Consider the following 19,269-nt stretch of genomic DNA (forward strand, 5'->3'; position numbering starts at 1 on the left):
AATTAAAAAATGTAAATTTGCTGTCATCTCGGGGCCTGGTGAATTAGGACGACATCGGCATTTTTTATTGCTAAAGACGTCCAGATTGATCCAGCCCTTGGCTGAACCATGGTGGGGGAAATGGGGTTCACATGGCCCCTGAAGGTCTTGAGGTCCTGTTGTCCCTTCCTGAGAAGCCTGGATTCTCCTGCCACTGAATCACTTATGGCCAGAGTGCTTCAGGGCCTGGATTGTCCTGGGCCACAGGGGATGTTAATGCATGATCCAATACTTGTGCTGGCAACTCTTTGGGGCCTGCGTCCCCAGTCTTGTCCTGCACCAAAAGGCTCTCTGCTGAAGCTGTCCATGCTGCCCTCAAAAGAAGAGAGCCCTGCACTGCACCAGCAATAAGCCCTGGCCAGAGATGAGGCAGTGTCCCTTGTGAGTCCCAAGGGTTAGAGGTCAAGGGAGATGCTCCTAGGTCCTGAAGGGTGCAGTGGGCCCAGAGATAGGCTCAGAAGGCGCCGACCTCAAAGTCCCTATCTGCTTCCCTTTTTTTGTGAAGTGAGGAAAAGTGTTTTTCTTCTGAAGTTCTGAGATTAAGTGAAACTTCCAAGTTCAGAGAAGAGGCTGAGATGATATCGTCAGATGACTCCTCCAGGAAACAGCCAGAACTTTGACACCCTGGACTCTGTGTGGCCAGAGTCCAGGCCTGGGTCCCACTGGGAGTGCCCTGCTCTAGCTGACCTCCAGGGCCCTGTGGCTTCTAGGAAAAGTTTCCAGTCGGTCCCTGGAGTGCTGGGAGAAGTAAGTCTCCCCAGGGCTCTGGGAGGTGCCCCAGGAGGCTCTGCCACTTGCCTCCTGCCAGGCCATCAGGACACCCACAGAAGTTCTGTGGAGTGGTGCCCCCACAGCAGCCTGGGAGGGACTGGTATGGCAGGAGGACTGGCGCCAGCTCCAGTTGGCACCCAAATTAGTAGGAGGAAGACAGGAGAGCCTGCCTCCCAACTGAGTAATGCCCAGCCTGTGTGCCCGCCCACTGCAGAGGCTCGCCTGGGCCAGGTAGGGGCCAATGCAAAAACGCCTGGCCCATCTCTGAGGTCTGCTCCTTGGCTTGGATGGGTGGGGGCCCCATTTCCGAAGAAGGGGGTGGGGCTTGAGAGGAGGTGATGAGACACCTGACTAGAGGTGGGGGCGGGCTGGTTCTCTGTGGGCGTGGAAGGCAGGGAGGGGCAGGGTGGCAGCTGGCCTCAGACACCTTCACAACTTTGCCCAGCAGGGGGCATCACACCCTTCCTGGGCACAGAAGTCCTGAGGACCTCAGCCCTTTAGCCAAGATCACACCTGTTGGGACACAGTCTACAAATTCTGCGAAAGGCCCCCTAACCAACAGCACACAGCTCCAAAGTCCCCTACCATGCCACCCACCCTGGTCCCTCTTCCCTTTGCTGCCTACTCCCTTTGACCTCAGAGGTCCAGATGTCAGCTCCTGGGTCCCAAGAGACCATACTGTGAACTTGGGCCTATCGCAAACAAAAAGTCTGATACCAACTCTAACCGATGCAGCGCCTTGCCTTTCATAAATGAAACAGAAGGGTTCAGAGATCAGTCCCAATGAGTTAGGAACCTGTTTCTTTTAAGACACTTTGGAAGAAGAGAGCTGCTTTCGACCATCTAGGATGTGAGGGTCCAAGGGAAGCCTGAAGAGCTCAGGGCAGTCCTCACCCACTCAGGTTGGAATTCCTCATGGGACAGAACTCTTAGATCACAAGGGGTAAGGCACTGAGTTCCCAAGATAAACTCTGCCCAGGTCAGTGGTGCACTACCTGGAGCCAGACCCAAGTCCCAGACCCAGATGCCTAAGTCGAGAGCTTTGGTCCATCACCCACTTCCAGGGTGCCAGCTCAAAAAGGGGCTGGGAGAGTCCTGGGCCCCTCACTTTGAACTGATAACAGCCGCCTCAGCCCACAGATTCTCAGGTGAAAAACACTCATTAGCCATAATAAGCAGCTTGATCATCCGACACAGCCTTGTCCCAAATAAATTAAATTCCTTTACCTTGAGACAGTCGCCCCGAAACCAGACTAACCACCTTTCCCAACAGGACGCTGCTTTCAAAAACTAAACCACCCCCCACTAAAAAAATAAAAACACACACCCCATTGCCAGACACACAGAGATCTTTGTGGAGGGGTAAACTACTTTGAAAACACACAAAAAACAAAAAACAAAAACCAAAACAAAAACAAAAATCAAAACAAAAAAACCCAACAACAAAAAAACACGGAGCCATACCAAAAAGGGAAAAAGAAAAAAAAAAAAAAAAAAAAAAAAAAAAAACAAAACACCAAAAAACCACGGAGAACAAAAACCCCACAAAAACCCCCTAAATCCTCTCTCTGGGTGCCCCCCAGCTCCCCGTCCTCTCGGTTCTTTCATAATGACAAGCATCAAATTAGTCACAGTCACCAGGCGAGTGACAACAACAACGAAGCCGCCCTCCGAGGCCGGCGGCGCGACCCTCGCGCGGCCCGCACCCGCCCCGCACCCGCCCCGCCGCGGGCCGACCGGGCTGCGCACAGTAACTTCCGCCAAAGAACCGAAAGAGCCGCGCGCGGCCTCCCGGGCGCCCACCGGCCGGTACCTGTTCCGAGATCCATGCTCCGCTCCTTGGTCCCAAACTCTGCCAGGCACGCCGCGAGGAGAGAGGGGAGAGAAGAGACTGTTAGTGCCCGGCCGCCGCCGCCGCGCCCCCTCCCCGCCGCCCCGCGCATCCCGGCCGGGGGCGCCGGGCCGCCAAACTTTCCTCGGCGCCGTCCCGCGCGCTCTCACGCTCGGCCCGCGCGCGGCCGCAGCTCGGAGCTCACGGGCCAGAGCGGAGCCGCCCGCGGCCGCGGCCTGGGGGGCGGCCGGCGAGGCCGAGGGCCGCCCGCCGCCCGGGGGTCGCCGCCGCGCGCCCGGCCCTCCCCCGGCCCGCGCCCGGTACTCACCATAGTCGGAGAGTCGAAAGCCGAATTCACTTAAATAATCAACTTTCATAATACTTAATTAATGCCTAATTGCAACTGATTACTCCCCGAATAACAAGTTGTTTTAAAACCCTGATGTCATTGCTCCTGACGGTAACACTCAGGGTAACAGTTTGGCAGGAGCGAGCGCGCGGGCGGGAGCGGCCGGGCGCTGCCAGGCGCCGAGGTGATTGGCAGGGCGGCCGCGGCGCCGCCTCCTCGCCGGGCCCGCGCGGCTCCGGCAGGTGAAAGATCAGCGCTCGGCCCGCCCGCCCGCCTCGCGGAGGTGCTGAAGTGAATGGGCTCGCGCTCGCCCGCGCCGCGCGCTCGCCCCCGCGCGCGCCTCACGCGCCCCGGCTCGGGCGGGCGGGCGGCCCTACTAGCTCAGTGATTCCCCGAACCTTTGACTTCGGGAGGAGGGAGGCGGGGACTCCGCGCTCGGGGCCGCGCGGGCGGGGGAGGAGAGGTGGCGGGGGGGGGGGTTGCTGTCGCGGGGCCCGAGCGAGGCGCTGGGACGGCGCGCGCGCGCGCACGCGCCAACTCTCGGCGGCCGCCGGCGCGCGCGCTCGCATGCTCCCCTCCGCCGCTCCGGCCCCGCGCGCGCGATCCGACGGCCGCCGCGCCCGCGCGGCCGCCCGCCCCACGCGCCGCCGCCCCGCGCGGCCGCGCAAACTTTTCCGCGCGGGCGGGCGCAGGTGCGAGGTGCCGCGGGACCGCGCCTCCCGGGCCGCGCGCTTTCGCACTCCCCTTGGCGCTGCCCGATGGCCCGCGGCTCCAGGGGTATCAACGACTGGCTCCCCCTCATATCCCGATTCTCTCACTTGGTGGCGGCGGCTCTTTGAGTTGGAGGAAGAAAGGAGTCCGGGCGGTGGGGCTGGGCGTGTCGGGGAAACTCGCACCCGCGCTCCCGGGAGCGCCCGCCGGGGACACACTGGGGTTTCCGCCGCTTAGCTTTGGTTTTGCCCTTGAAATGGGCCCTGGCGCCCTCCGGGCGACGCACGTCCCTCGTCCCTGGGCTTTTCTTTTCCCTCTTCCTGCCTCCAGTCGGGCCACAGCCTCACTGCCCATCGAGAACGTCCGGGACTGGTGCCCCCTTACTTCCCCGGAGCCTCCACAGTCTTTCCTTGGGGACCCCCACCCCCCCGCTGGTCAAGCCCAAGCGCCCTCGCTTGGGCTTCTTCCCCACCGGGTCCCTACGGCATTGCCAGACAGAGCGCAGGCACCCATCAACTTAAGTGCCAAGGTCCTGCCACCTGTTTCCTCTGTACCCTGGGGGTCAGGCTTTGACACTGGACCTCACTGCAGTCCTTACCTGCTCATGGCTGAACCGGGCACTTAGTTCTATCCTTACTCCCCTCTTTCTCCCACAGAGTTTGCAGGGTCTCTCAGACATGCCCCATCCCCAGAGGTCCCTGCTGCAGCCATATATGTTAATAAGCCAAGTTACCTATGGGCCCTGGAGGGGCTCGAGGAAAGAGGAAAGTGCCAGTGGACAGCAGGACTCTGGACAGTTTTTCTAATGCAGGACCTGCTCCTGGTGTCCCCAGCTCTCTGCCACTTGCAAGGCAGGCCTTCCACCTTCCTCTCTCTCCCTACTTCCTTTCTCTCTTATGTCCAGAGGGGCCACGCTCCCTTCCCATGAGGGGAAGGAAACAGGCCCTTCTCTCTCCCTGGTCTCAGGCAGCATTCAGCAAAATGGCACTGGCATATTTCTGCAATATTTCTATTTTGCAAAGGGAGGGGCCCAAGGAGGCCTTGAGGCAAATATGTCAAGGGAGTTAACAATCTACTCTTTCTCCTACTTTCCCCTTATTTTTCTTTTCCTGATTATTCTTGGGTTCTAAATGGCCTCACAAAGAGGGTCGCATCTTGAGTTTATTCCACAGCCCTCTCTGATGACTTCTTTGGTAACCCCCATTCCTGGCTGTCACACAACCCTCTCCATCTCCAACCTTACACACAGACAGCATCTGGAGAGGCCCAGAATCTTTACTGAGAATCCCCTGGCCCTAAGACCCTGGGTAAGGGGACAGGAACTCCTTAAAGCAATCAAGCCTCGTGCTACATGAAGCCAGGCCTGGGAGGACAACTGGAGCCCAGGGAAACCACATGCTCTGCTCCCCACAGGGATCTCAGAGAAGGCATCCGCATGTCCAGGAGTGCTCTGGGGCACACACCCACCTCTGGGCACTGCCGCCCAAGGCTCCCCAAAGCAAGGATTCTGCCCTCCTGCAGCTTTGGCCTGCTACAACTGTCACTCTAGCCATCCAGTCCTGGGGCGGGCCACTGAGTGCAGGGGACAGCCTGATGTGACAGGGTGGGGCGTGGCTTCCTCCAGGTGCATTTGAAGGTATCTGCACAGATGGGGAGCTCCTTCCATAGGGGACCTGTGTGCCTTTGGCTGGCTCTGAATGTCCTTCTGGGCTTTGGCTGATGGTCAGGAATGACCCCTGAGGAGGACCTGGGTGGACCGGAAAGCATCTCCCTTTCCAGTTACCAAGGCAGTGCCAAATGGATCAGCCATCCCTTAAGTCTGCGGTCCTCCGGTGGGCTAAGATGTGAGGAGTGGCTTGTGGGGTAAGCTAGGAGGGCAGGGAGGAGGCAGCACAGGCAGGGCCAGACGGAGGGGCTGCCGTGTGCTGCCTAGGTGGAGGGAGGCCCGGGCTACCTGGACAGCGTCTGAGCTGGCTCCAGTCAGTCGCCACAGGTGGGGTGGGCCCTTCCCTAAAGCAAGGGCCTTTCGTAGAGGAGAACAGGTCAGAGAAGCAAGAAACTGAGGTCAACTTGGCGTTCTAGGATCTGAGGTCTGACAAGAAGGCTGGGACACTGAGGTCGTGAGCTGTGGGTCAGAGGCCGCGTAATGGAAGAGGTCCCCAGATTTCTCCCTCTCTGGGTATCTCTGGGTGTGTGTGCTCAAAGCAAGGGGAGAGGCCTACTTCCACCGTGACGACCTCTGAGACCCCGAGTCCGGGCCACAGCAAGGATATTCAGGCCTGGAGTCTGGATGGAACACCTAATGCCACAGATCCTTCTGGTCTCCAGAACCCGGGCCCAGAGACTCCAGCTCCTCCTCAGATCCCCCACCCTAAGAGAAAAAGTGAAGTGGAAATCGCTACAGCAATCCTACCCACCCAGGCAGCTCTCCAGCACCAAGAAAAGCCGCCCGCTCTCCCCAGACAAGCTGCCCGGCTGGCTCCTGTCCTCCCGCACCTCCAGTGTGCCCACTCATTCTCTCCCTCCCGAGCCTGGGGCCTTCTCACTCACCGACCTGTTTACACACCAGGTATCTCATGCTTTATCTGCTCTCATTTTGAATTTGTAACTTTCACATAAACTTGAACAAAGCTCCTTTTGTTCCTGCACCCCACCCCAGGATCCCAATAAACTGGTTCCCTCTGAGGCGACTGGGCCAGGGCACAGAAATGCTGGCCAAAGGACCGCGTGTGCATATGAACAAGCATGTTCGCACCTGCGAGGGAGTCTGTGCGTTTGTGTGTGAGCACACTCCCCAGGCTGATGCAGGGAGGGTGCCGGGAGAGTATGGAGCCAGCAGAGAGTGGATAGGAAGCATGGGGGGCTGGGGGACGGAGGCCCACAGCATGGGCCACAGACAGGTGGGTGTCAGGGCGGGGGGCAAAGGAGGATGAAGAGGAAACAAAGGGAGGAAGGAGCCATAGAGTGGGTGGCGGAGTGAAGGGCCGAGGCCACGCTAAGCGTAAGGCAGACACAGGGATCGCATTATGGCAGGGTAGGGGCTGGCATAGCCGCACGCTTGGCCCGTAATCCTGTTAGCCGGCAATCTCCATTCCGAAAGAGCTTCATTTCTTTGTGAATATTTGTAAACTAGATATCTAATGGAAAATTATAGGAAAATTATAGTGAAATTCATGACGGAGAAATCCGATTATCCCTAATTCAATTATGCCATCTTAGCCCACACAGCACATTTCCCATTTTTTTCCCATAAATACCGATGCCAGGGGTCCCGGTAATCAAATAAAATTGAAAATCATCTTCCCATTAAATTCAATTAGCCGCAATTTCTAAAGCCTATCAGAGATTTTAATTACTAAATTATAAAATTCTCCAATGCTAAATTGAAACCAAAAAAATTGCACATCCTTATATTTCAGAGAAAAAAAAAGGGGCCAGAAAAATCCTTGAAAAATGTCCTTCTCTCTGTGTCCAGCTCCAAAGCAATATCCTCACCTAGAGGACCTCACAATGGCCACCCCTTGCCCAGCTGGGGAGGGCCGTGGCAGGAGCGAATCACACCCCCGTCCCAGCCAGCTCAGCACAGCACCATGTCCGTCCTCTCTCTGGCTGTCCTGGCTCCAAGATCTTCTCAGTTCTGTCCCCCTTCAGGAGGTCTCTAACTCTCAGTGCAATCTTCATGGCACTGGAGCTGGGCTTGGGCTCAAGTCACAGCTTGACCCCAGGATCTATGTGGTTCCAGGACAGCAGACCAGAGGCAGCCGGCTTCTTGCCCAAACCCCTGCTCCCTGGCCACTCTGCCATGCCCCCTGACAGCTAGGCCGGTGGGAGATGGAAACAGGACAGAAACTGGTTTTGGAGGTGGACAGACACCAGGGGATGGTTCTGTGGCCCAGAGTTTTCTCCTGGGTGTTCCCAAGGGGCCACTGGTCCTGGGAGAGTACCAGCCTTCTGGGACAAGGGTGGGACCAACTTGGCCCAAATCTGGTCACCCCCTGCACTTCCAGCTCATTCTGCTCTCCTGACCCTCTCCTGGGAAGTCAGTAGACTTGAACTGGCCAGGAGGCATGCCCTTGCCCCATGGGACAGACTTTGTCTGACCACCGCCTCTGAGGGAAGAACTGGACACAACCCCAAGCAGTAGCCCCTCCCCCACACACCACTTACCCGCCTCTAAAGGGTGCTCTGCGAGTCAGGAGAGCCCGGGGGTGTGGCATCGGTGGTGGCATAAAGGGACCCAGGGTCTAAAACCCAAGGTAGGTGACTGGGTGGGCAGCCGATGGCCCCGGCAGGCTCAGGGCAGTCAGCGGCAGACCTGCCAGCAGCCCAGCACCAGGAGCAGGGAACAGGTTTGATCTGCCAGGCAGTCAGCAGTGCCAGCAGGGGAGGCACCGCAAACAAAACAAAAACAAAAAAGTTAATTATCTTTGGCTTTTTCTTAATAAATATCCAAACTGGCCCGGCCGGATCCTCCGCTTTGGAGGGAGAGAGAAGAAGGAGGAAAAAACACCCCAAACCAAATGCAACAGACTCGTTTTCTCTCGCGCCTACCTTTCCCTTTGTCTCTGGTGCTCCTGTTTATCTCTTATCTGAAACGGTGAGGGTTTCGCATTAATTCCCAAATTTTGCAAAGGTGAGAGTCTGGCCACGGAAGTTGTGTTTTGTTTTTGTTTTTGTTTTTTTAAGTTTTGGGGTGGGAAAGTGGGCCACGAGCAAAGAGAGAGGCAGATGGGAAGGAAATGGGTGAGGAGCACAGAACAGAAGGAAGGCAAGAGTGGGAGACGGGAGGCAGAGAGCCGGAGGCAGGCAAGGGGGCTGGGGTTACCCTGTGGGCACAGCCCCACCGATGGCCCGAACCAGGGCAGGACCTGTTTTGGAATGTTGTGTTGTCCCTTTTATTTCAGCTACAATTATCCAGAGATACGGGGATTTCTCATTTTAAAAGTCCAAAACCACCTGGGTCTTTCTGGCCACTTTAGCTCTTCATTGCTACTGGTGTCTGTGCCTAGCCTCCCTTGTAGGAGTGAGGCTGTGCACGGGAAGCCGGGAGCAGCCAGGGGAGGGCAACAGTCATCCTTATGGGGGTGTGTGAAGATTTTCTGCATGGAGTCGCAAGTGTTCCTCGGGAGAAGAGATGCGTGTCTCTGCCTGGGCCTGCATGTTTGGATGGTGCTCGTACATGCTTGAGCCCAAACTGTCAGAAGCACGTGGTAGGGCATGTGTGTGTACGTGGGGCGGGGGGACAGCCAGGACACGGAACAGTCCCTCCTGGAGCACTGGCTCTGGGGTCCCCCAGTCATATGCTGACTGTGCAACCTTACCTAAGTCACTGGCCCTCTCTGAGCCTTCACTTCCTCAGCATCTGAAGGGAATAATAACTAGTGGTTCCCTGGGCCTATGGGGAGGTGGGTGGAGAACGGCTGCTAATGAGTTCAGGGTTTCTTTCTGGGGGGATGAAAATGTTCTAAAATTAGACAGTGGTGATGGCTGCCCAACCTCATGAATATACTAAAACCCACTGAATTGTACACTTTAAAAGGGTGAATTTTATGGTATGTGAATTATATTTCAATAAAGCCGTTATAAAAAAAAAGTGGGGAGATAAGGCAGGAGTCACAACAGCACCATCTACTTGGGGGTTGTGGGCACCCAAGTACCCAGTAGGATCGGCTGTTAGGATGGGGCCCCGGGCTGGTGTCGGTGAGTGTATACTGCTGGTGCTTACAAACATCCCCGAGTCGCTGCTGCCAGGGCCCGCAGGCTGTCAAGCCGCTGAGCTGCCCCGGGTGCCTGGTGGGGGCTCCGGGGCAGCTGCTCCCTGGCAGGGGCGGGAGAGTTCACGGCTCTCCTCCTGCCTGCCGCCGGGTCCCTGGAGAGGAGGCTACCCACCATGGCAGGCGGACTCCCGGGCTGCAACTCGCCCGTCTCGCAGACGCTCGTATTCTCCATGTGCAGCAGACCGTGAATTCACCTTCATACTAGTTACAGGGTTATTTAGCTTCTCCTGACACTGACAATCACAAACTTTAATTCGCAGCCTGGCTTCTCCCTGCTGTGCCCTCTGCCTACCCCCGAAATCCTTGGGAGAGGATGGGAAGGACCTAGGTCCAGCTCTCTCTTGCCAAAGCTTGCCCTTCGGAGTGATGGAGTGAAGGGAGGAGGTGGGGAGGGTCGGAAGGAGAAGCTGATAGGCACAGGGTCGGCGAGAACAGCGTGGCAGAGAGGAAGCACCACCAGGGCTGATGGGAGCGTCCTCCTGCTCCTCAGCCTGACACTGATGTATTCAACCTGACATCCCATCCCATCACGAGTGACGACTTGGCTGACCAGGCCGCTGGGCCAAGGGTCTGGCCAGGATGGACAGGGGCTGGGACTCCAGCCTGGGGCTGAGCTCCGGGACCAGGCAGTGGGTATGGGGCAGGCTCCTCTGCCTACTGCTGGACTAGCAGGTGCCCTCTGGGAGTGGAGTCAGGCCAGGTGGGCCTGCCCCACAGAGGCCTCGCTGGCTCACTGCCTGTCGCCTGCGCCGTCTCTCTTCCTCTGATGAAGGCAGATGGATCTGCTCAAAGCTACTGCTAAACATCAGGCGGGAAATCGAGGCCCTGAGACATCTCTCCAACTACCCAGATCACACAAGCATGACACGGGTGCAGAAGACAGGGCTGCCGAGGCGTCACGTGCTGGGTCCTTGCTGCTGGGAGAAGCTGCTGCTGCCTAGCTCGTGGGTGGCCAGTGTTCCTCTCTCTTCCCTTGGCTCTGACAGATCCCCTTCTTCTCTCTCCCCGGGGCCCCCACACCCTTTGCCAGAGTGAGCCAGTTGGCCAGAAGGCCTACAGAGGCCTGCCATTGGCTCAGGGGCCGTCAAAGCCAGAGATTCACCTCTCAGCCACCCCCACCTTGTAGCCATTCCCATCGTTCTTCCCAGGCCTCTCAGGCAAATGACAGAGGGACAGTTTGCTTTGGGAACCATCTGGGTGGAAGAGGAGACCCTCTCCTTCACAAAATCCAAGCCAGCCCCACCAGTCACTCAGCAGGCAGAGAGGCCCAGGAGCAGAAAGCCAAGCCAAGCGGACTCAGAGGCCTGTCAAGGACCTGGGCCAAGGAACTTGGAAAAAGAGAAGCAGGGCTGGGGGAGAGGAGAGGCAGGGACACACACTGGTGGGTCCAAGTGTGTGTTTGCTTCCTCCCAGCCCCATTCCACTGCCCCACCCCTGCCAGCCAGGGAAGTGGCCAGGGTGGCCTGGGCAAGAGAGATGTCAACGGGGCCGATGGGAGAAGGGGCTTGTTGACTGCAAACTGTCCATTATGGCTCAGATTATAAGCATATTGCACAGGGCTTCTCTGCACGATGCCGGGGAAATCCAATACGCTGAAAGGTTAATGCAATCAATTAGGGTGACAAGGAAGTAAAGTAAAGCCTTCCGAGTAGATGAAAAGGAGAGAGAGGAGAAGAGAGGAGAGGGAGCCAGGAGTCGCGGGGGTTGGCGGCAAGGCGAGGAGGGAGAGAAACTCCCGGGGTACAGAGAGATGCACAGAAGGCCAGGTGCCCACGCAGAGGCCAGGGAGAGAGGCTATGGCAGAACCAGCAGGAGAGGGCGGCCAGCATGTACCTCAGCTCCAACCCCAGACACTGGATATGCAAAGCTTCCTTCTCATCCCTCCCACCAGCCTTTCCTCTAGGGATTGGAGCCTGGCCCCCAGGTGAGCCCACTGTCATTGTGCTGGGCCAGAGCAGCCTTGGCCCTGACCCTGGACAGAACAACTGCCCACCAAGTAAGCTCCAGGGCCTTTTCAGCCAGTACCACAGCCTGACCCCAACAGGATTAAGCTCAGACCCAGACTCTTGACCTGCTTCTTTCTTGGCAGCACCTGCCCCAGCCTTTAGGGCTTGTCCCCAAGCATCTGGTTCTTTTTGGCCATAGCATGCTGAGCACAGCATGGCGGTCAGGATGCTGTTTTATAGATTGAGATACTGGCAACTCAGAGAGGTCATCTGCAGGGTCATCTGCAGAAACAGGAGGCCCAGGACTGCCCAGTGCACGGCCCAGGGGGTTAACCTCTTCCACAGGTTCGCTGGAATCAGGAGCCACGCCTTCTCAAGGGGCCAGGTCACAGGTGTCTGGAGCAGGGGCAGCTCCAGGGAACCTGCCCAGGATGGCTGTGGTCGCCTGTGCCCACTGTAGAGACACGGGCTCTGGGTAGGAGGAAGAACCTCCTACCTGTTGGGTCCTGAGCTGGCCGCTTTTAGCCACAACTCACCCACTTGTCCCAACAACCCTGTCCAGTAGATGCTCTTCCCACCATGCAGAAGAGGAAACTGGACCTAAGGTTAAAGAGCTTTCTAAAGGTTGTGAGAAAGTCAGAGCTGGGAGGAGCACAGATGAGGAGAGAAGGGCCGGGACTTACAGTCAGAAAGACTGAGCAGAAGATGAAGCCCTAAGGAGAGAAGGGACGGGGGCTCCCCAAGAAACCAGGACTGTAAACCGCTCGCAACCTGCAGTTTAGGGCTCCCAGACAAATGCCCAGTCCCTTGGAGCAATCTCACTGAGCCCAGGATGACAGCCACACCACACTGTGAATGCACTTACTGCCAGGAAATTATACACTTAACATGGTTATGATGGCAGATTTCATGTTATGTATATTTTACCAGAGAGAGAGAGAGAGAGAGAGAGAGAGAGAGAGAGAGAGAGAGAGAGAGAGAGAGAGAAGCAGCCAGAACCTCCAGGGCTAAGATATGAAATATTTTACACTCTGTAGGCCAAACAGTTTCTGTTATAACCACTCAACATTGCCTCTGTAGAGCGAAAGCAGTCACAGGCAACATGGTAACAAATGGGCTTGGCTGTTACCAATAAAACTTTATTTATAAAAACAGACTGTGGGCCAAATAGGACTCAGGAGCCAGAGTTAGCCCACGTCTGCTTCAGAAAATGGAGGCACTTGGGACCAACTTTCAGGACTTGCGTGCCTACTCCAAACTGCTGCCTAGGGAACCAGAGGGTCCTACCTGGACCTTCTGGGGCTGAATCCTTGAAAGGAAGCAAGACCTTCACACAAGCAGAGGGTGGAGAAAAGAAGGGGAAGAACAAGCCCTGGTATGGGAAGTCAACTTCCAGCACCCAGCATCCTGGGAAGTGCTTCTTGGCGCTGGAGATTCTCAGGGATGATAGGAAGGGGTGGCGGCTCGCTCACGGCTCTTACAATGCTAGATTCTCAAAGCCCTGAGAGGAGGCTGAGGCGGAGAGAACAGGAAGGAGCAGCCAGAGGGACTGAGAAGGGGTGCAGGGAGAAAAAGGCCAGAGAGGACCTGGGAGCAGGCTGTAACCAGGGTGGTGCTGGCGGCAAAGGGAGGAATCCACAGGCCCCAGCGAGAGCGCAGGGCGCGGGCCGGGCCTGCCCTACACCGGGCCGCCTCTGATCACGTTTTCAGGGCCACTGCCCGCCGGCGCAGACAATGCTGGGGGAGCCTTTGAAGTACGAAAGGGATGCCGCGTGGGAGCCTGGGGACTCTCCTCCCTTCCCCCGTCCTCCTGAGGGGAGGGGGTCAGCAGGACAAAACCCGGAGCCGGTCGCAGCCGGGCCGAAATGAGAGAGACAAAGGGAAAACAAACAGGTTTGGAGCCAAGCGCACGGTGCCGTGTCTGTCCCCCGCCCCGCCGAGAGGGGATGATGGATGGCTGCAGCCAGCCAGCTCGCCCGCCGGGCAGGCCCCGCTATTTACATAACACTGGCGTTCCACCGGTCACCTCTGACACGGCACTGCCTGGGGCCCGAGGCCCGGTGGCCCTGTGGTTCCTTGAGCCACCAGGGGACTGTGACAGCCTGTGAAGGCTGGGTAGGCCAGGGCAGCCCCGTGTGCCCAGCCCAGGGGGAGTCCTGGGCCTAGGGAAAGGCAGGATGCTGTCCAGGGAGGAAGGAGGAGGCCAATCAGGTGGCCAGCGCACAGGCTTGGAGGCGACAGGCAGGGGGTTGTCTGGCAGGCCAGAGCAGAGCTTCCAGGGAGAGCCAGCAGCAGTGGCCAGAGCAGTGCATGGCATCATGGGCAACCCAAGCCTGGGCACCAGTGTCCCCTGGCCCCATGCAGCCTCTGCACATTCCTTGCGCCCAGTCTGCAATCCACGAGTCCCAGTTCATTTACAGCCTAAGAGCCAATCAGAGAAGTTCTGCTGGGGTCCATCTTTTCTTGCCAGAGTTCAAGGGGCAGCATGGCTCCCACTTCCTGTCCCACCTCCCCACCTCGCCTGGGTGCTCAGCAGGGCTGAACCCAGCCCAGTATGAGCAGTGGTCAGCAGCAGGGGAGAGGACGCAGGATCGCGGAGGGCGTTCATGCCTTACCTCCTAGCGGGTCCTAGAGCTGCCTCGAGTGCTGCTGGGGTGTCACTTCATCCTGGGGAGGGAGAGAGAAGAGACTGTCAGTCTTTTTTTCTTCTTTCTTTTCTTGGGTTCTGGGAACTGAACCCCAGGGCACTTTGCCACTGTACCTGATTTTTTTAAAAAAATTTTATTTTGAGACAGATTCTCTCAAAGTTCTTAGGACCTTGCAAAGTTGCTGGGGCTGGCCTTGAACTTGCGATCCTCCTGCCTCAGCCTCCAGGCCACTGGGATTACAGGCATGTGCCACCACGCCCAGCTCCTGTTAGCCTTTTTAGTCAGGAGCCCCACAACTAGCCAGGCAGGGCAGGCCCTCCAAGACTTTCTGCGCCAGGGCTCCCTGCCTTTTTATGGGTTGAGGGGCTGATGCTCCAGGACCAGCCAGAGAGGTCAGCAATTCAGACCTGCTGAGTAGACTCCGATTTTGACCCATTTAAGCAAGTGCCAACCAAAGTCCGAAAACTCAGAAAGTAGCGGGGCTGATCACTAGGGAAATAGGGATCTCAGGACAGCCCTAAACAAGGGGAGGGTTTGCGCCGTGATTTGCGCTCTTGTCCGTGGAGGCAAAGATGGGAGTTGGGGCACGGGGGGCTCTGGTTATGGGGCCTATGAGCTCCTGTGGAGCTGCGGAGGCTGAGAAGGGACACCTGGAGACAGACACAACACAGCATCGCCTACCACTTTACCCTTTTCTCCCTGGTGCCTGAACAGAAAAGTGACAGGCGCCAAGCTTTTGCTAGAGTAAGTGGGTGTCCAAGGGGCAAGGATGGACCAGGGCAGGTAACAAGCAGCCTCAACTCCTCAGGAACAGGCTGCGGCCTGCCAGTGAGTCAGGGCAACCACGGGGGGTCCACGCAGGGAGAGGGAAGTGGCCCAACAGTGTCGAGGGGCTTCAACCAACACAGCCGACTCAGCCCAGGCTTTAGGCTCAGGCCCTCCAATCAACAGCAGGAGTTTGAGAAGCTTCACATGGGAGAGACCCCCCAGCGCAGAGGGAAAACCCAAGGAGGCCTCTGCCCACCCACCAGGCCTCACCTGCCCTTGCTAAGCCAGGCCCTGTGCCCTGGCCTCAGCCTCTACCCCGCTCGGGAGGGTTTGCTGTTGGCTCCGTTTTTTCTTTCCTCTCCCTCACTTGTGGCTTATCAATGATGCAAGAGGAATAACACCAATTTCCTTAGGCTGTGTAATCCCCAAATCAGATTGGGGGGATTGCAGGAGAGGAGGTGACCTTGCACAGGGCTCCCGGAATGCCACCCAGTCCCATCAGCCGTTCTCCTGTTCCCAGGACATATTTAGACAGATAATGCTAATTGTACCTGACGTGCCCTCTTAAGGAGGGCTTGGCTCTCTGCTGGCGTTTACTGCCTGTGCTGGGCCGCTGGGGCGGAGGGTGCCCACCAGGGCAGAGCCCACCTGCCGGACACAGCCTCTGGGAGGGCTGAGGGTCTGGTGGGCGTGCAGGGGTTGTGGAGGACTGCCCTGTGGGCCTCTGACGCCCCCCTGTCTGCTGCAGGCGGCGAGAGCTGGGGTCTGCAGAGAGCTGGATAGGCAAATGAGATAGGGGGCAGCAGAGGGAGAGGGGGAGCCACGCCAAAGCGGAAGAGGCAGGCAGAGGCCCAGAGTGGAAAAGGAGGAGTCTCAATGGAGAGGCTTGCGGAGCGCAGAGTGGAAGGACTGTGTGCCCAGCCGCAGCACCAGGCATGGAGACCCCAGGCCTCCAGGGGGAGGCTCCGGTGGGTTCCGCTGGCCGAGCTCATGTCCTGGCCGGTCAGTCTGGGCCCTGGCTGGGGTGTCGTCACTGTCCCGTCCATCCCGAGCTCTCCTGTCTGAGGCCTCTCACAGCACCCTGGCCAGCCTCCCTTGGACCCCCAAAGCCCCCAACTCCACAACTCCAGTATCTCCCTTCTACCACCTTTTCCTCCCCTCCCATCCTCCCCGGCAACTGTGCATTTATTAATTCATGAGGCACTAATTAGTTCTTTGTTTAATTTTGTGTTAAACAGACTGACCGGAATGATAACGACTTGCAGCGCTGTGTTGGCGTCCCCAACCACCCCTGTTTTCTGACAACAAGGGAGCGCGGAGACCGGAGCGCTGAACCCAAATCCCTCAGCAGTTGCACTTCATTAAGTCAAAATGTGACAAGAAGCTTAGAGAGCAACTTGCAGATCTGATCGCACAGAACAATCGGGAGGAAACTTTCTAGGAGTTGGTTGGGGCTGGGGGAAGGGGGAGGGGCAGAGATGCACGCACAAGGACCAAGATGCACCTGGGGTCTGGCTCCTCGCTGGCCCCTGGCAGGTGGCCTGGCAGACTGCAGCAGGGAGGCCGTCTCTCTGGGCAGATTCTAGTCCCCAGGGCAGGTGGTGGGAGGCTGAGAAGTACCCAGTACACGTCATCTCATTTTCTCTTGATTTTCCTTTTTTTTTTTGCAGGCCTGGGCTGGAACCCAGGACCTTGAGCATGCTAGGCAAGCACTCTGCCATGAGCTGCCACTCAGCCCTGTTTCTCTTCTTGCCAGGCATCTTCTCCTGTCTGTCCCTTCCTGTGCCCGATGCCCAATTCTTGCCCCTGCATGAGTAGGTGGCACACCCAAGGACTAGCAAAGAGTCAGGAAGCTGAGAGGTGGAGCATCTGGAAGAAGCAGAAAGCAGGAGTCCTACTCTCAGGGGGGCTCAGGTTAAGCAAAACCCTTCCAGGCTAGAAAGGGAAAGGAATGTGCTCAAGGATCATGGAAGAAAGTCCCCAAGAAATGCCAGCGTCCCACTCTGTCAGCTGACCAATCATCCATCTATCCGTCCATCCACCCACCCGCCCACCTGTCCACCCATCTACCTGTCCATTCATCCACCCACCTGCCCATCCATATGTCCACCCATTCACCCACCTGTCCATCTGTCCACACAGTGTTTAGTCCTAACTACTCAAACCAAGCAACCAAGGACCAGAAGGCTGAGGACTCTGGGCAGAGAAGTGGGCAAATCAGAAACAGCTGGGTCCTGGAGTGTGCAGGCTGTGGTTGATGACTATCAGCAGGCAGCCAACCAAGCTCATGGTGGCAACCTGGTGGCTCCTTCCCTCCTGTCCATGGGAAAGGACAGGATCTTGGCTCCAGAGTTGTCACTACCAACCGATTGGCCCACAGCCTAGGTAAGGACGGTGGAATCGAAAGCTCACCCTGCCCCAGCCCAAGGGCAGCAGCCCTGCCCACCTCCTACCTGACCCCAGTGTATGACAGTGAACAGGACAGAAACAAAAGCCCAGGGATGGTGGGCCAAGGGACCCTCCCATACGCCAAGCCCTGCTGCCTTCTTCCTGCTGGCTGCTGGCTGCTGCCTCTGCCCGGTGCGGCCTGAGCGCTGCGAGGCTCAGCCAGCCCACGGGCCAGGAAGGGAGTCTGGGGGGCAGGCCTGCTCGTCCCTGCCCCTGGCCAGGTCGGAAGCTCAGTGGTCTCCCAGCCAGCCTGGCAGCCCTGGGCTGGCTTCTGTTAATTTGCTGTCAGGCTGCCTAAGCAAACCAATTAAAACTAATCATTAATTATAAAAGAGCGCGAGAAGAGTAGGAGAGAGGAGAGGGTGAAAGACGGATGGGAAGGAGGAAGAGGGAAGCGGGCTAGAGAGGGAAGAGGGCCTGGGGCGCGCAGGGGCAGGGGTGCTGGAGTCCACGGGCCAGAGAGGAAGCCCAGGACGGTGCAGGGAGCCCACCAAGGGCAAGGGGTGGAGGGAAAGGCCAGGAGGGACGGGGAGCGGAGGGGGAAGGGTGAGGCGGGGCAGGGACCAGCGTACCAGGAGCTGGAGAAGGTTCATCCGTCGCAGTCGCCTGGAGCCAATGCCTGTCCCGGGCTCTGCGGAGCCTCTCACCCGTGGTTGCCCAGCTCCGTATGTATGAGGCTCCGCTGATTATGCAGCGCAGGCCAGGCCCCTGTCCCCATTCTCCTACCTGCTCCCCAGCCCTCTGGGGCCATGGAGGCTCAGGACAGCTGTCGGCTGCCCGGCTCCCCCCAGGGCCGGCTCCTTCCCCTGCCCCCAGCCCACCTCCCATCCTCACGCACCCCCTCTCCAGGCCTGTCCTTTCACAAGGGCTGGGGCCGTGTCAGCGGCAGCTTGAGGAGGGGGGCGGACAGACAACAAGGGGCAGCGTCATGGAAACGGGCACTTTCCCGGAGAAATATTCTGTTTGGCCCCCTTCCTGCATTGAGGAGCTGTCAGGAGTCTGAGTGAGAGTCACACTATCCCGGGACCAGGCGTGACAAAACCTATTTTCTGCCTCAAATTTGATTGATTAAAAAACTTTTTAGGAAAACCATGTTAAAAGAGGGAAAGAGAGACAGAGAGAGAGAAAGAGAGAAGGAGAGGGAGGGAGGGAGAACTAGAGGTGAAAAAAAAGAAAGAATGGAAAGTCTACAGGGAGGAGGGCTGGGGGGAAGAGGCCACAGGGGCCCCAGCAGGCCCCACCCTGCCCTGCACAGCGCCTGCCCGGGGATGTGTGTCAGTGGGCCATCCACAGCGTGACCAGGCAAAACGGAAAGGTCACAGGACGCCTGAAACTTTTACACAGTGGTTAGCAGGACAATGAGAGGCTGCGGGCTCTGCACAGGCCAGCAGGTGCCCAGTCTTGTCCGGGTGGCAGTCAGAGCGGGCTGCCCATCCCAGCACAGCAAAAGGGCACCCAAGACCTCAAGGCAAGGAGGGCCAGGTGGCTGTGGCTGTCCAGAACCAGGAGATGGAGTGGCCTCTGGTTGGCATTGTTTCCTCATCTTGACTGGCATTTGTCCAGAACCCTGAAAAGTCTGTACAGGGTGGAGAAGGAGGACCCAGGAATTCAGGGAGAGGAGATGGGTTCCCAGTGGGTTCTGTTAAGCCCCAGCTCCAGAAGGGCTTTGGTGGTACTGGCCATTGCACAGAGGGCCTCATGCATGCTGGGCAGGCCCCCCAGCCCGTCGAGACTTTTTAAAAACAATAGTCATAACATAAAAAAGCAGAGAGGCACCCTCTGTCCTGCAGCTGGGGAGCCATGCTGGTGGGGCTGGCCCTGGGCTCTCTCACACTCTGTCTGTCTTGGGCCTTCCCAACTCAGTCCCTCAGCTCAGGTTTCTGCTGGATGCTCCCTCAAATAATACCTCATATGGCCAGGGACTCCAAGGTGGATAGAGGCGCTGCCTTACTCTCTCAGGGTTCCAGGAGAAGAGGTGGCC

General features: G+C 57.7%; 1 protein-coding gene across 8 annotated transcripts in view; it reads right to left on the bottom strand.

The window, feature by feature from the left end:
• The window catches only part of CASZ1 (castor zinc finger 1), a 140,071-nt gene that overhangs the window by 48,385 nt on the left and 72,417 nt on the right, over window positions 1-19,269 (bottom strand). For 3 of the 8 annotated variants that reach the window (XM_079142547.1, XM_079142549.1, XM_079142548.1), the window contains exons 3-4: window positions 14,040-14,091; window positions 2,624-2,662 (exon numbers count right to left, since the gene is read on the bottom strand). In XM_079142547.1, the coding sequence (XP_078998673.1) occupies window positions 2,624-2,639 (16 nt within the window). In that variant the 5' untranslated portion in view covers window positions 2,640-2,662; window positions 14,040-14,091. Of the gene's footprint in view, window positions 1-2,623; window positions 2,663-2,969; window positions 3,289-14,039; window positions 14,092-19,269 lie in introns of those variants that run through there. The other 5 variants (XM_079142546.1, XM_079142550.1, XM_079142552.1 and 2 more) reach the window with 5 other exon arrangements.

The sequence above is a fragment of the Sciurus vulgaris genome (genome assembly GCF_902686455.1).
Source record: "Sciurus vulgaris genome assembly, chromosome: 1".
NCBI lineage: Eukaryota > Metazoa > Chordata > Mammalia > Rodentia > Sciuridae > Sciurus > Sciurus vulgaris.